General features: G+C 40.3%; 1 protein-coding gene and 1 long non-coding RNA gene across 2 annotated transcripts in view; one reads left to right on the top strand and one right to left on the bottom strand.

Moving 5' to 3' along the window:
* The window catches only part of LOC117501957 (POU domain, class 2, transcription factor 1), a 173,269-nt gene extending 165,100 nt beyond the window's left edge, over positions 1 to 8,169 (top strand). Inside the window, exons 15-16 of the mRNA XM_034160935.1 lie at positions 4,108 to 4,181; positions 7,280 to 8,169. Of these exons, the coding sequence (XP_034016826.1) occupies positions 4,108 to 4,181; positions 7,280 to 7,656 (451 nt within the window). The 3' untranslated portion in view covers positions 7,657 to 8,169. The remainder of the gene's footprint in view (positions 1 to 4,107; positions 4,182 to 7,279) is intronic.
* A 2,142-nt stretch (positions 8,170 to 10,311) lies between these two features.
* LOC117502257 lies at positions 10,312 to 16,776 on the bottom strand. The gene is made up of 3 exons (XR_004558252.1): positions 16,766 to 16,776; positions 14,169 to 14,172; positions 10,312 to 10,528 (listed from the first exon to the last, which is right to left on the bottom strand). It is a non-coding gene; the product is annotated as an uncharacterized LOC117502257 (long non-coding RNA).
* Positions 16,777 to 17,235: the final 459 nt, after the last annotated feature.

The following is a 17,235-nucleotide window of genomic DNA, read 5'->3' as shown; positions in this document are numbered from 1 at the left end:
CATACACAGTGCACCTGGAAAGTATTCACAGCACTGTTCTATGGTGTTCTATGCGTTTTGACCCAAAACCCATAGAACACGGCCATCTACAGGATGGCGGTGTAAATAGCATCCAGCTGTCATATGGTCGCCATTCGGTGCGCTGTATCACACTTAAACAGAATTTTCAGTTTTGCAAATGCCTTTTTTTACAAATGAAAAAAAAAAATTACATATTTACAAATACAGATTTATTTGTAAAAATTAACACACACGTGACAGTAACTTGTGTGTTGGTTTTCTACAACCAGCTAGTGATGAGGAGGCTCAATTTCCCATAATGCTTTTGGCATCTGTGAGTTTTAATGCTCAAACTTTCAGAATTAGTGTATTACTTTAAAATTAAAAGATATTTGTGATATTTTCACTTTGTAAAAATGACAGAGTTAATGCTAATATCAATAAACCGTCCGGAAATTGTTTGGGTTTTACAATCCCAATTCCAATGAAGTTGGGACACTGAAAAATGTAAATAAAAACAGAATACAATGATTTGCAAATCCTTTTCAACCTATATTCAATTGAATACACCACAAAGACAAGCTATTTAATGTTCAAACTGATAAACTTTATTGTTTTTGTGCAAATATTTGCTCATTTTGAAATTGATGCCTGCAACACATTTCAAAAAAGCTGGGACAGTGGTATGTTTACCACTGTGTTACATCACCTTTCCTTCTAACAACACTCAATAAGCATTTGGGAACTGAGGACATTAATTGTTGAACCTTTGTAGGTGGAATTCTTTCCCATTCTTGCTTGATGTACGACTTCAGTTGTTCAACAGTCCGGGGTCTCTGTTGTCGTATTTTGCGCTTCATAATGCACCACACATTTTCAATGGGCGACAGGTCTGGACTGCAGGCAGGCCAGTCTAGTACCCGCACTCTTTTACTACGAAGCCACGCTGTTGTAACACGTGCAGAATGTGGCTTGGCATTGTCTTGCTGAAATAAGCAGGGACATCCCTGAAAAAGATGTTGCTTGGATGGCAGCATGTGTTGCTCCTAAACCTGGATGTATCTTTCAGCATTGATGGTGCCATCACAGATGTGTAGGTTGTACGATGTCTGTGAGAAAAGAATCCGACCTTTTTATTTTATGCAAAAAATATATGGATTTGATTCATATGTTTTTACGTCAGCCAAGCTTGAACCTTCGTGCGCATGTGTGTTTTCCACGCCTGTCGGTTGCGTCATTCGCCTGTGGGCAGGCTTTGAGTGAGCACTGCTCCACCCCTCTCGTTGTCGTTTCATTGCGAGGAAATGGCGGAATGATTTGGGCTTTTTTTCCATCAGAATTTTTTCAGAAACTGTTACAGACAGGCAGCTGGAAACCATTCGAAAAATTTATCTGGCTTTTGGTGAAAATTTTACGGGCTTCACAGAGAATAAGGAGTGTTACTACAGCTTTAAGGATGGCCCACAATGGAGCATGGCTCGCCGCACTCCGAGCCACCATCGAGAGGCAGAAACCACCACATCATTTCTAAACGGATCGCTGTGTGGAGCTGGGACCATCGTGTGCAATTTCTCTGGTTATCACAAGAGCTGGACATCAGCCATTTTCCGTCAGATTTCACTTTTAACAAGAGATTTTGTCATGGAAAGCCGCTCGGAGGCTTCGCGCGTCACGACCGATTCGCTGATGGAGCGAGACAAAGGAACACCTCCGTTTCGGAGTGTTAAAGGACAAGTTGGGACATGCCTATCTCGGCTTTCAGTGCTTACCAGTCGAGTGAGTATAAGAGAAATTGTGGAGAGCTGGGCTTGTCCCAACTTGTCCTTTAACACTCCAAAACAGAGGTGTTCCTTTGTCTCGCTCCATCAGCGAATCGGTCGTGGCGCGCGAAGCCTCCGCGCGGCTTTCCATGACAAAATCTCTTGTTAAAAGTGAAATCTGCTGGAAAATGGCTGATGTCCAGCTCTTGTGATAACCAGAGAAATTGCACACGATGGTCCCGGCTCCACACAGCGATCCGTTTAGAAATGATGTGGTGGTTTCTGCCTCTCAATGGCGGCTCGGAGCGCGGCGCGCCGTGTGCCATTGTGGGCAGTCCTTAAAGCTGTAGTAACACTCCTTATTCTCTGTGAAGACCGTAAAATTTTCACCAAAAGCCTGATAAATTTTTCGAATGGTTTCCAGCTGCCTGTCTCTAACAGTTTCTGAAAAAATTCTGATGGAAAAAAAGCCCAAATCATTCCGCCATTTCCTCGCACTGAAAAAATGACGAGAGGGGTGGAGCAGTGCTCACTCAAAGCCTGCCCACAGGCGAATGACGCAACTGACAGGCGTGGAAAAACTTACGCATGCGCACGAAGGTTCAAGCTTGGCTGACGTAAAAACATATGAATCAAATCCATATATTTCTTGCATAAAATAAAAAGGTCGGATTCTTTTCTCACAGACCTCGTACATGCCATGGGCACTAATACACCCCCATACCATCACAGATGCTGGCTTTTGAACTTTGTGCTGGTAACAATCTGGATGGTCTTTTTCCTCTTTTGTCCAGAGGACAAGACGTGCATGATTTCCAAAAACAATATGAATTGTGGACTCATCAGACCACAGCACACGTTTCCACTTTGCATCTGTCCATTTCAAATGAGCTCGGGCCCATTGAAGGCGGTGGCATTTCTGGATGTTGCTGATGTATGGCTTTTGCTTTGCATGGTAGAGTTTTGACTTGCACTTGTAGATGTAGGAACGAACTGTGTTAACTGACAATGGTTTTCTGAAGTGTTCCTGAGCCCACACGGTAAGATCCTTTACACAATGATGTCGGTTTTTAATGCAGTGTCGCCTGAGGGTTCGAAGGTCACGGGCATTCAGTGTTGGTTTTCGGACCTGCTGCTTACGTGTAGAAAGTTCTCCAAATTTTCTGAATCTTCTGATTATATTATAGACTGTAGATGATGGAATCTCTAAATTCCTTGCAATTGAATGTTGAGAAACATTGTTCTTAAACTGTTGGACTATTTTTTCACACAGTTGTTCACAAAGCGGTGATCCTCGCCCCATCTTTGCTTGTGAATGGCTGAGCCTTTTGGGGGTGCTCCTTTTATACCAAATAATGACATTCACAATTAGTGTCCTCAGTTCCCAAACACTTATAGAGTCTTGTTAGAAGGAAAGGTGATGTAACACAGTGGTAAACATACCACTCTCCCAGCTTTTTTGAAACGTGTTGCAGGCATCCATTTCAAAATGAGCAAACATTTGCACAAAAACAATAAAGTTTATTAGTTTGGGTTTATAAGATTTTTATTTTTTTATTTTTTATTTTTTTTATTTTGACCTGATTTTTTTTGTTTGTTTGTTTTTTACCTTAATGCAATCTTTGGATTTTGGCCATGCCTACTTTTGTCGCTGTAACTTTGATGTCTTGTATCATCCAGGTGAGCTGCAGTGCCCATGGCACCATTTTTGTATTTTGCCTTCATATACCACCACAAGTGAGATAAAATGAAACGATTTTCAGCTTTAATTGAACTGTCAAATCAACAAAAAAGTTGTTACTGGGGGGGGGGGGCACCGTCCACATAGTTATAGTCCTAACTTGTAACTGTGATTTTTAGGTGTGAAGGTGATCCGTCTCCTGACACACCCACCTGACATTTCACACAGTTTGATTTCTGTTTGCTGTAAGACAAATCTACCTACGAGTACAAATAAAGTCACCTGAACCTTAGACCGAGTAAATTTTCATGATATGCTAATGACACCCAACTTTGTGTACCTGTTAGATCAAACAGTCCTTCTCAGACAGGGGATTAGAGGGCTTCCTGGTTTCAGGAAAACTTAGGTGCCTGCTATTTTTGTACTTCTAAATTGTGAGAAAACATAGATATTGGCATTCAGCCTGTTAGATATAGAAAGTGTCTTTGATCAGCTGACAATGTCAGCTACATGTTTGATCCCTCAAAGTGAAATAATTAGCACTCAAGAGTTTTTTGCTGCCTAAATTTAAACACAATCCGGCACAAACAACCTTCAGCTCAGTTAACCTGCCTGCTGCTGTCTGTTTTCCTGCATGTGTAATTTTGCGGACGATCCATGCTTCAGGAACACACTGATGGGAGTAAGCACAGGGATGAACCAGGCCCTTATTGGCAGCAATCCCCTGGCTACCATGCAAGGTGCGTGCGTGCGTGCCCGTGCACGGCTATGTGTGTTAGTGCATGCAGCCTTCATGCGTCTCAAGACCAGCCACTGTTCCCATTTCACCCTTCACCCATTCCATCCAAAATTAATTTCTTTGCAAAGCCTCAGATGACAGTAGCTGAAGGCGACCCTGAGGACATGCGCCTCTTCCTCCTCCTCCTCCTCCTCAGCACAAACTTTTTGAATGGTGAAGGATTCAATTTCATTCTCATACAATAGACTGGTATTATCACCAAGTGAGAAGAGTCCCTCATGGCAAAGCTCAGGAGTACGCGTCAGCTCTGGTGTAAACAGTTGAACGGGCAGAATCCCTTCGCTCTCAGTGTCATCGCCTGTTGGTTAAAGAATCGGTTTCCCCTCTAAATTCCCTCTTTGAAAGAGTGGATCTACTTCCAAATCAATTAAGCATTACAAATAAGCTTTGAATCTGTCATGTGGTCCATCTGCCTATAGCGCCTCCTCAGACCATCTCTGTTCTCCGGCTCCGCTCGCCGTCACTGAGCGCCGGCCTCCTTGGGGCCATGTGTTGATGAGAAGGATACAGTCTGTTATGGAAACTGCAGCTGTGGCACTGCTGGCTCTGTTCCAGGCTAAGGCAGAAATGAAGTGTCAACCTGAAAGGATTTTAGCTCCGACTCCCTCTGGGGGTGATGTGCACTGTCAGTGTTTACACTCACTCAGTGTTAGCGGCACCTCATACTGAAATTCAGAAGTCTCCAGGTGTCGTCTCTGTGGAGCAGGAAATGATAGTGACACAATCATCCATTTTTTTTAATCTTGGTTGTCATTTGATTTGATTTGATTGAAAAATTACAAGGGTCTTTTGTGTGTTTTGAAGTGTTAGTTTTCGTTTTAGTGAAAATGGATTGTTGCCTTCTTCTGACAAACTCACAAAACATCTGATGAATCAGCAGCTACCTAGAGATCTACTAAATGGTGACCAACAATATCTGTTTTTCAACTTGACAGTGATTTTATTTTTATATTAATCTGTCAAATTTGACGACAATATTTGCACAGTTAATTATTGTGGCAAACAAGTTGATCACATAAAGATAAAAGCACCAGTGGTGCAGCTTTGCTAAAATTTCCATAACAATTCTGCATTTTGTGATAAAAGCATAGAATTTGGCACACATATTCTAAATTAACTAATATTTATTTTTAGATATGGAACCATCCTGGAGCTGACTTCTAATGAGCTACAGGGGTCAATAAAGAATTACACGGGGATCAAACTTTAAAAAAAAAAGAAGCTCCAATCATGTTGAATACTATGTCACATTATTTGTCTGATCATAACTATTCCGAAAAGATATAGTGTGGACTATCTATAGCTGAATGTTCTGGAGTTATGGGCTAAAAAAAGCAAAAAATGGTGACAAAGGTCAGTTTCAGTTTGTACAGGGGTCAAAAGTTAAAATTCCTTCAGTTTTGGTAAAAAGTTATGCAAATTATTGGTTGAGCTAATAGGAATAGTAAATGGAATAGTTTGCACCATCTGTTATGCTTAGTTATCATGTTACGGGGTAACATGCCATATGTCATAGAATCCAATGGACATTGACCTTGTTTGACCTTTACTTTGGACACCAAGCATTAAACACAGTAAAAATTATTCTATTTATTAATCCTATTAGCTCAACCAATAATTTGCGTCACTTTTTACCAAAATTGAAGGAACTTTAACTTTTGGCCCCTGTACAAACTGAAATTGACCTTTGTCACCATTTTTGCTGTTTTTACCCCATAACTCCAGAACATTCAGTCATAGATAGTCCAAACTATACCTTTTTGGAATCGATATGATCAGACAAATAATGTGGTATCATTTTCAACATGATTGGAGCTTTTTAATTTTTGACTCTTGTGTAATTCTTTATTGACCTTATAGCTCATTAGAGGTCAGCTCCAGGATGGCCCTATAGCTGAAAATAAACATTAGTTAATTTAGAATATGTGTGCCAGAATTGATGTTTTTATCGCAAAATGCACAATTGTTTTGCTGTGCCGCCCCACTAACCTGAATTTATAACAGCGCCAGTTTGACTGTTCAAATGGACCACCAGTAATGAAGAAGGGTACAATAACACTTTGTCATGTCCGATATGATACGATACTGGAATCTTCCATATCTGATGGATACTAATCGGAGCAAAGCACAAACACAGACTTGACTGGATGATTGGAAAAGTTGCAGGTGGTAGCTGCACTTTATTTTGATTATAAAATCTGATGTCTTTTATCTTAGTTTTCAGATGCACATTCATCTCTGTATTCTGCCTGAATTTCCATCACTTATGACACTGTTTCATCTCCTTCATGTTACCACTGATGTCAAAATATTTGCATTTTAAAGAATCACAATTTTTTATTCTTTTTTAGATTATCAGATAAAGCTTGAGTTTCTGTGTACGAACCATGGTTCGAACAGTGATTTAGGAGACTGCAAAAGGTTTACAAGAACATTAAAAGAAGCGACAAAATATCATTTTTTGCTTTTGTTTTCTTGTGAATTGCCACATTCTGATGCTAAGATTATTATTTAAAAAATAAATTTAATTATATGGTGTTGTCCCTTTGAGTTTTTTTCACAAAATTATTTTGTGTTTAAATCTGTATTTATTCTAAAATAACTTTATTTCTTGGAGTATATACAAAAATTATTTTATTGCAGGTAAAATATTTTGAATGTTGTGACTTCCACAAGGTCACATAAAAGTCTTGTTTCCCAAGTAAAAAGTTGCAGTTTTCATATGTTGTCTCCACTCTGGTGTTTCCTCATCGCCGTCATCTTCACTGTCTGTTGTCTTTTGAAGTAACTGATGTGTTCACTGACTTTTTTTTTTACTCTTACTCTTTTGTTGGTCTTTATTCCTTTTTTCCTTCTGTTAATCCTTCCACTTTCTTTTCCTGCTCCACCACTTTCACTCCTCCTGTTTTAACCCTTTCTTTTTTTATTTTATCCTCCTCTTTTCTTCTCCGTGCGACTTTTATCCTCTCCTTATCCTTCCTTCCTCATCACCTTTAACTCTTCCTTTTTCCTTCTTCTGCTTCCTTTCTCCTCAACCAGCCCTGGCAGCCAGCGGCGGGCAACTGCCCATCTCCAGCCTCGAGGGGGGGGCGAGTCACATGCTTCTGGGCAGACCCGGGGGTCCGGCTGTCCCACCAAACCTCCGTCCCTCCCTCTTCCTCAACCGCCCTGCCCTCCTCCCCATGGTGACAGGCACCATGACCACAGCCTCCCCGCCCACCATGGGACTGGTCAGCAGCAGCATTGCATGCGTCCCGAGACCCGCCCTCTCCCAGTCTCCGCCCCCTGGCGCCGGCGACCTCATGAGTCCGACCTCCTATCCGGAGGAGTCCGCCTCTCCTTGCTCAAGCCCCGCCTCGTTCTGTTCATTCAGTGAAGCCTCGCCCCCGCCTCTGGGAGGGACCATGGCCGAGTGACGTCTGAATGAGGTCGAGGAGGAAGCAGCGCTTTAAAGGAGCTTTAAAATTTTTTACATTTGCAACCTCGCCTTTCAACCAAAGCCATCTCCGTCTGATCCGTCTGAGATTTCGTCTCTTTTTCTCCCCGCTGAAGTCTCCTGAAGCCAAAAATACACACGGACGGATGAGGGGAGGAAGCAAATTGCAAAAGAGGACGGAAAGGATGGAGAGAATGGGGGGAGCATTTGAAACCAAATAATGAGGTGTGGGTACAACTGGAGGGGCGGAGCTAAAGCAACGCTGTACGTTTTATCAGCCGGAGGGAAAAGAAGCTGGAGGAGGGCAGAGAGGCGGAGCTAAAGCTGTGTTTGACAGTATTTGGAAAGTCGTGCAGTCGCCAGAGACACTTGAAGAGCAACACATACTGAAAACCAAAATCTCCAAATGCCAAAAACTGAAAACCAAAAAATAATAATAATAATAAAAAAACGGAGAGAAAAGCTTTAGTGCAACATGCTGAACATTTTCCATTCCACTCAGGATTTCTGTTTCCGTCACATCGTTTGTTGTGTTTGTTTGTTTTTTTAGATCACGCTGAGTTCATCTGTCTTTAGGGTGTTTCTCGCCAAACGGTTTTACTGCTGATCTACCTCCGTTTGTCTTTTCAGCTCCACAGCAAACAAGACGTGACAACTGATGCTGTTTGATTTAACCAGCCTGACTTAGCAGATGGACGGAGTTTATCAGTGTAGTAATAGTAATAATAATAATAATAATATAACATCAGTTAGAACTTGAGTGTTGTTGTTACGTTTACTGCGCGATAAGGCCACTGTTTGAGATGAACATTCTCTGGTTCTTTCGCCCCCCCCCCCAAAAAAAACATACACAAATTCTTCTCACATTCAGTATGTGCATGTTTTTTTTTCTGAATTTGTTCCACCCCCTTTAAAGAAATAAAATCAAAATTTTTAAAAGTAATTTTTTTCATGCCACAAAGATGCTTTCATGTGATGCGCAATTGTTAGGTCAGAAAAAAACATCATCTTACAGCACGTGTGTAAAAAAGTCAACTCAACTTTATTTATTCAACTCAACTTTATTTATAAAGTGCTTTAGAACAGTCACAACTGAAACGAGCTGTACATGGGGGGGTATTAAAAATGAGAAACAAACAACAATAAAAACGGCAAAGAACAAATAAAAACAACTAAAACATCCAGGAAAAGAAAAAATATATTTAACCCCAGTCTGGTTTAAATCTTCTATATTTTTTAACAGTTGGTCACGTGAGTGTTTTGGCTGCAGAAGTTTTAATTTTCCACCATATAGTTTCCTGCGATTATTGGATTCACTGGAGTAAATTGGATATTTTGTGTTGAGTTCAACATTGTTGAGTTTTCACATACAAATTTTTCCCGGGACAAACAGAATGGACTTCAATGACATTTGATGTGGTGTTGGCTAAAGTAGCTAGCCACATGATAAAATACTGCTCTAGTTCCAAACAGGTCGATATATTTTGTAGTCATACTGACAATACTGGAGATTAAAAGTGCATTTTCTCACAGACATTATTATCTTATGACATGCAGCAAGCTAACTAGTTTAGGTTAGTAACAACAATCGCTAGCCAAGTCAGCTAACTTGGCTTGCCGCTATGTAGCTTATGGGAAAATAAAGTAATTTGCATGCATATCATAAATTCTGATGATGTTTGTCAGTTGACTGATAATGCAGTTTATACTTTTGTAAAATAACTGCTCCGGTTATGTACCACAAATATTTTACCTAATGCCATATCTCGGCAATTTTAAAAATTGCTTCTCTTATACCGTCAGATTTGGATCAAACATGCACCCAGTTTTCCCCAGGTGGTTCTGCATCAAAGCTCTTTGTCAATTTCACAAAAATTGTTACTCTTCTGACATTATTAGGGTTTCATTTGAATAAATCTTGCACACAGTGTTCCTCAGGTGGTCCTCCGTCAAAGGTGTGCTCAAGGTCAGGTTTAAGGTCAAAGGTCAGATTCTATAGCCACTTCATAAATTTCACAAAAATCCGGGTGGGTGGGATAACTGTTTGGATGAGTGACGTTCTTTAATTATCTCACTGTATTAATCGTCCAGTAACAGCACCCCACGTTGTTGCCCTGTGCAGCGTCACTCCTCGTTTGGTGTTTGTGCGTGATGATTCCCTCCACACGGACGACACAGTAGCTGTGGGAGCTCATTCAGTCACTTATAAATTATTGTTCAGGTTTACTTCACTGATTAATTTCATTTCACCTTCATTGTCATCATCTCAAACACACACACGCGCTGCCTGCCTACCACACATTTAGTTACTCGATGTTTCACACATTCATGCAATCAACGTATCATCTCTCGCACGGCTCGTCCACCAGCAGACAGTCACTCTCAGATACCAAAGCGCCGCTTTTGGCACCGTCGTCTGTGGATTCACCCGGAAGACGAGTGTCCAGACGAAACCTCAGCAATGTCAAAGATAAAAGAGACACACATACAAGCATAAATGAGAGTCCAAACCAAAAAAACACACAAAAAACAAAACAAAAGGGGCACCGGCATTCCTGCCCCCCAACTCCATCTGCCCCTCTGCTTTGTCTCCAAAGATCACATCAAAGGGCCAAAAGAAAAGAGGAGAAGCAGAAGAAGAAGACACAGGAGCTGGAGGGGGTGTAAAAAAACACACACACACACACACAAGAAGAACGAGGAAGAGGAGCAGGAGGAGGTGCACTTGAAGCAGCAGACCAAAAAACCAAAAGTAACCCGAAACCAAAAGCTACGACTACTGCTACTAGTTACTGTGTGTATGAGTGATCTGTTAACAAAACCAAATACAGAGGAGGAGGAAGAGGAGGAATCTGTCTGTCCGTCTTTAACTGTGAGTGCTGTTCTTGTATCGATAGACAGAAATCGTCCCCTCGCTCCCTCTGCTGGTGACCTTTGTTCTCGCTTTCTTTTCCTGGATGGATAAAAGATGGAACAGCTTTTAAAAACAACAACTGTCTTTGAGAATATATATATACATATATATATTTTTGTTTTTGCTTTCCATTAGTGTGTTTGTTCACAAAGACGTATGGATTTGTGTCATTGCTTTCGATTTTTGACGGGGGTTTGGGATGGGGTGGGGAGGTGGTCTTGGAGAAGTCTAATTTCATATCTTCTTCTCTCTTCGGGTTTTGTTTTTTGTTTTTTGCTGTTGTTTTGTTTATGGTTGCATATAACTGTGAAAATGTAGCTGATACAGAATGTTGTGAAAAAAGATGAAGCCAAAACTGAAAACCAAAAGCAGAACTTTTTAGACGGAAAAACCAAACCAAATACAACCAAACCAATGCACAAGCTGTCAGAGTGTGCGTGTGTGTGTGCACGTGCGTTTGATGGGCACATGTGCATGTGTCTATATGCATCTAAACCAAACCATAAAACCAGCTGGAAAAAAAAATTAGCGGGATGTAAAACAGCTGAATCATTTTTCAACCTGGACCCGTATCTTGTCCTCACGCCGCTCACATCTGATGTCACTACAAACTCTCAGCTGCTTGCAAAAAGTAACACAAATGATGATTTTGATGTCACTGTTTGATTTCGTTTTATAGTGAAGGAACAAAAAAGTCCTAGGACACAGACTGTCCTATCAGGTTTGATTCCCAGTCATGCTACGTGTCGGTGACCTCTTCATCTTCATGCAACAAAGTCCAGGACTAAGTGCCGGCACCAAAGTACCTGAGGGCTAGTATTGGATTTACTCAGTTCTTGACCATACTGAGGATTAGAACAAAAACTGACAGATATATTGTGAACAAGACCCCATGATTCTTTGGTCCGGGCAAGAACTTAGTGACAGCTAGTGGGAACAGTCCCCTGGTTCCTGCACGAGTTCTGTGTCCTGAGATTCCTAGCCTGACTGCATCCATGAGCACTGGAAGTCCCACTACTCTGCGTCACATTCCTGAACACTTACAACTAATCGACTTTTTTAAATAGTTGCAAGAAAAGTAGGCGGAGTTATTTTGATGATTATTGCGGTGATGAAAAATGAGAATCTTGGGCCCAGGTTGAAAATGTTATGATGGGAGATTTTATCCATTAGTTCTTTTAGCTACATTAACCACTGTTAGTTATGGCTTGTGTATCAAAGACTGGATATACGATTCTATGATGACGTCAGAAAATTTGATTTACGAAGCAAAAGCTTTAAAATTGTCTCTCACGGGCGGTTTGTTGGAAAATATTTGTATTTATTGTATGAGGGAGGATGAAATTGTCATTTGTATTTTTTGATCTTCTGCGCCTCTGTTATTATTCATTTATTGATTTTTTTATTTATATGTATTTATTGAATTCTATTTAAAGTTTCCTGAATATTTGTCATTTTTTTTCAGGGGTTGTTGTGAGGTTTGTTTCTGCAGAGACATTGAGACAAGTCCAGGAAAAATGTTTAAAAACCAAATGCAAAAACTGTTGCAGAGCGAGGAAACTGTGACGGAGGAAAAACTTTTTTAAGGCAAAATAAATAAATAAATAAATAAATAAATAATAATAATAATAATAATAATAATTGTTTGGAATTTGATTTTTTCCAATAACCAGCTGAACTTGTAGTGTGAGTTTCAGTTTCTATCAGCGATTTACCTTCACAAAACCATGAAGTATTAAAACCAGTATAATATATTCTTTTTTAAAAGAACCTATCAAAATTTCATTTTATTTATTGCATCATCAGGAATAGATCTACTGAAATTGGGAGTTTTTACTTGCTGTAAGTTTATAAACCTCCTTAAATTATTTCATCCTGGTTAAAGAAATAAATGGCAGTGGTTCAAGATTGAGACTAGTGGTTAACCAATATGGATTTTTCAGTGACTGATGGATGACATGGCATGCTGAATTTTTTCAAATTTGGTTGATTGGGGTTTTTTCCATTCATTATTTCATTTTCCATATCCACTTACTCCAGTCAAGGTCACTGGGGGCTGGAACCTATCCCAGCAGTCACAGGGCGTGAGGCGAGGGACACGTGGGACAGGACGCCAGTCTATCACAATTCTGTTATTTATTTATTTATTTATTTTTTCTGTGATTGACTGGCGGTCTGTCCAGAGTGTACCTCACGTCTCCCTCAGTGACCACTAGGGTAGACTCCAGCCACACCCGAATTTGAATAAGTGGGTATAGAAAAATGAATGAATGTGACACATCCATTTAATAATAACAAATGAGACACAATAGCTGCACATTAATTAACTTTTTTAAACATTGCTACTGTGTGAACTGTCTCTGTTTCAGTTGTATTGTTTTCTCTCAGCTATACACCCAGCATGAACAGGTTTACAACTGTTTCAAATCACCCGTTGCCACTGTGTTAGGGCACCCGTCTGCATGTAAGTGAGCACACGGGGGAGTTGTAGCATCATTTCACAGAAGCCACACCGACTCGCTCACATGTCAGATGTGACTGCAGTTTGTTCTTTTTTTTAATTGGTCTTGTGAGCGCAGACTTCGACCAGTGCTGGTTATCTCAAAATGCATTTAATGAACCCAATTATTCAGCCTAAAACTCCTTAGAACCAGACAATGAAAAACATATGTTTGATACAGAAATCATCTGAGTCACATAGAAAATAACAGCTGCGTCGTCATGTATAGTTCTTTCGCTCTCAGGCCAGAGCCAGAGGATCCTCCAGTCTGGGCGTAAACCAGGTTTAACTTTGGGGATTTTTTTTTCATTTCATCACTGCTCTCTTGGTTCTGCACACTCCAAAGTGGTTTAACTGGTCCACTTTGGACACTTTCTTTAGCTTTTCTGTCCTCCGTCAGGTCTCCTCCTCTGCTCTCTAAAGCTTTCTGATTTACTCCGTCCCACTTCAGGGCGAGGAACTTTTACCTCTGATATGAAAAACCAAATAGACGTTCAAGCTTTAATAACAGAACATGTCTGAACTCAGGAGCGAGGGACATGAACCTGGCCCAAACCGCTGTCCTGTGGTGTGCAGCGTGGACAGATAAACTCATCTGGTGGAAATCTGTGAATATTTCAGCTTTTGTCCTTCTTTTTCCTGCATGTGTTTCTGTGCACAGAGACTTCAAACTGTGCAGAAAGTGTTTTGTGTGTATGTGTGGGTGTGTGTGCGTGTGTGTTCCGTCTCGCTGTGGTGGACAGAGAATGATACCAAAGCTAAAACTACCATGGCAGGACGCGACACCAACTAACGCAGTCGTCTCATGTGTAAATAACATTCACGATTCTCCAAAAAGACTTTCTACTTCTTCTGTGGCTGTGAATGTTAAACTTACTGTAACGCCGTGAACTGTAAGACGTCCTTTTATTGGCCGGCAGAAATCCAAATTTACTGTGACACTCAAAGACGACAACAGAGTGCAGAGGAGAAAAAGGAAAAATAAACTTCAATTTTTAGTTTTATTTTTTAACCTGTGTTTCCTTTATTTATTTCGGAGAAAATTTAAAAACATATTCTTTTGTATTTTTTCTACAACGAAGCTTAAATCCAAAGGTAAAGAGAAAACAGCAAAGATAGATTTTACTGCTAAAGAAAAACCTCAATAATGAAAACCAAAGAGCTCCACTGTATCTTCTTGATTTTTCTTTTCTCCGCCCACCTTTTTATGACAGTTGAAGTGTTCTTTAATGTTGTCACAAAAGAAGAAGCAAATGCCGCTCTGTAAGCTTTAGTATCTGTTTTTGTTTTGTTTTGTTTGTTTCACCTGGAGGCGCTCTGTCTGAGTTGATTGTGTTGGAAATGTTTGGGTTTTGAAACGGTCCCGAACTCATCGCTATCTGTGTGCCTGTTGTTCTGGGTCCAGGGAAAAGGGGACAAAACAAAACCTGTAAGTGTTAGAAATAAAGTGCGAATTTAGACCAAAGCCAAGCCTCGTGTCTGTGTTTGAGTTTTACTTCCTGTCCGTGAGATTTTGAATATCACGTCTTTTTGTTGTATTGCTGAGTTTTAGATCAAGATGGTAGCATTTTCAGAGAGGTGGATCTTTTGTCATGAAACGTTTTTATATGTCATCCAGTTTGGGTTAAATATTCTGAAAATGAAGTCTTGATTTCTTAAAGCGTTCTCGAGGTTCATTTGTTGAGTTTGTTGAAGAGTGGGTTTGTTAAACTTTTTTGGAAAAGCCAAAAGGCACAGCGAGGGGTTGTATTTCGAGACAAATGAAGAAAGAAAAAAAGTCGGATATTATAAAGTCAGAAATTAGCAAGAAAGCACCACTGCGGATGTCCTTTGTAAAACATGCAAAAATAAAACATCAAAACAAGAAACATCTTTTTGAAGATGTTTCAGATTTGTTCAGATGGAAAACAGCGCCCCCTAGCACTTTGTTTCAGCTCTTTTTAAACTTTCGAGCTGCCTTTAAAGTGGAAGTGAAAATGTCATTTTAGGGTCGAAATAAATATTTTTACATGAATTATTTTTATTTGTTATATTTACACAAAAGTACTTATGAAACATACATACACACATATATATATAATTTCCTTCAGGATAAATAAAGTTGATCTTATCTTATATAGCCCCCTGATGCTTCTCCCCCAGCAACCTTGAAATCATCAATGACAGACAAATAAATATATATTCGTATTTCAGAGGCTAATACAAAAAAGCTTCCAGGAAAGGTTATTCACAAAGTGACACACTGAAAGATTTATTTTACAAAACTATAATTTTTACATGTCTCCTTTGCCAAATTAATATGCCCTGTTTTCACAATTTGGTTCATTTGCATTTATTTCTGAATATGTTTTCAATCCTATGCTCACAATTTGAAGGTGTTAATGATTCTGACTGGAAAGTGTTTTATTATTTGCTGTTTTTAGCAGCAAATTTAGCAGCAAACGTGTTAAAAAAGAATATTTGCCGATAAGGTGAAATTAACTGCAATAATAAAGTTATGACTCATAAAATCTAAAAACAGAAAATGTAAATTTCTCCTTTAGGTCATTGTATTTTTTCCCTTCAGAAAAACATTATATGTCATTTATCAATATCAGATATAAACTCTGTAAAATTATTTGTATTTTAATCCAGTTGGAGTTTGAATTTATTTCATAAATGTCTCGTATCTTTATGTTATTCTGTTTATCCTCAAGTGCCAAAAGTCAGTTTCTCACAATTGTTTGTTGTGTAGAAAGATGCTGAAGCAGCAGAAGTGTTTTTGAGCACACATGCATGTTGTGCACATGCACACAACTTTTCTTAGGGATGGAGGTGGTGTTGAATCATTCAGGAGGTCTGCTGCCCGACACAGACTCTGGAAGCTGATGGGGATTGTAGATATTTAATGCACTCGCACTGGTGTGGCGCTCGCGGGGCCCAGAGTTTGCAGTAGCGCCTCTTTTCACACTTTCACAACTTTCTGCAGTTTTCCACCGTGCAGCTGTCCTGTTCTTTTGGGCGAGACGATCAAACTTTTTCTTTCTCACTTTCTGCCTTTCGACTGCCTCCTGCTGTTAGTATCTTGATGATTGCACCTTTGAGAAGGTTCAGATTAATGTGATGATATCTTAAATTCCACCCATGCACGGTTGTGTACTGGTTTTAGGACCTTTGTGTGAACAATAATAACTCTGAATTTTAAACTGATTTGGACCAAACTTGGTGAAATGGTTCAGGCTTTGATTTTGAGAAAAATCTGGTCCAACTCTTATATTTAGCAGGAAGATTTCAAGGAATCTGTTACAGATGCACCTATGGCTACTATTAAACACTAACAGGAAGTCATATCACCTTTCTCTTGGTCACATGACATTTGGTACCTTTGAAAGGTCAAACTCAAGGTCAGTAAGATTTGCACTTTAACAAAATTATCACCTGAAACAGTTATGAATCACGGCCATTTGGAAACATAGTCGCCTCATTTTCAGAACCCACAAGCAACGAGAAAGTAAATACACAGATTCTTGTTAATACAAATCATCACTTTTACAGATGTGGAACATATCAGAGGGACAGCTCAGGTGGGACGGTTTGGAGACAAAGTCAGAGAGGCGAGATTGAGATGGTTTGGACGTGCAAAGGAGGGACCCAGGGTATATAGGGAGTAGGATGCTGAGGATGGAGCCACCAGACAGGAGGAGCAGAGGGAGGCCAAAGAGGAGGTTTATGGATGTGCTGAGGGAAGACATGCAGGTGGTTGGTGTGACAGAGGAAGATACAGAGGACAGGGCGAGATGGAAACGACTGATCTGCTGTGGCGACCCCTAACGGGAGCAGCTGAAAGGAAAAGAAGAAGAAGGATATTGCAGTAACTGAAAGAAGGAGCAACACGCATCGGCATGCCATTTAGCCATGTGAAGGGGCGACACCTGTGGGCTGTCGGAGCGATAGATAACACAGAGGCATTTCATGTAGTCAAACTCAGCTTCGGCAATGCCGAGCTTGGCCGGGTTGAGACATCTTGCCCAGGAGTACACAGGTGGGTCCGTGGTGGCGATATAGTGCTCTACTCTGTGCTTGGCGGCAGAGGATGAAAAGGTCTGCTGCGTGAGTGCAGGGAATTCCCTGAGCAGGCGGTGAAACACATCAGCCTGCGACAGCAC

The sequence above is a fragment of the Thalassophryne amazonica genome, chromosome 20 (assembly GCF_902500255.1).
Source record: "Thalassophryne amazonica chromosome 20, fThaAma1.1, whole genome shotgun sequence".
NCBI lineage: Eukaryota > Metazoa > Chordata > Actinopteri > Batrachoidiformes > Batrachoididae > Thalassophryne > Thalassophryne amazonica.
Note: the sequence above shows the minus strand (reverse complement) of the source record. Positions and strands in the feature narration are given on the sequence as shown.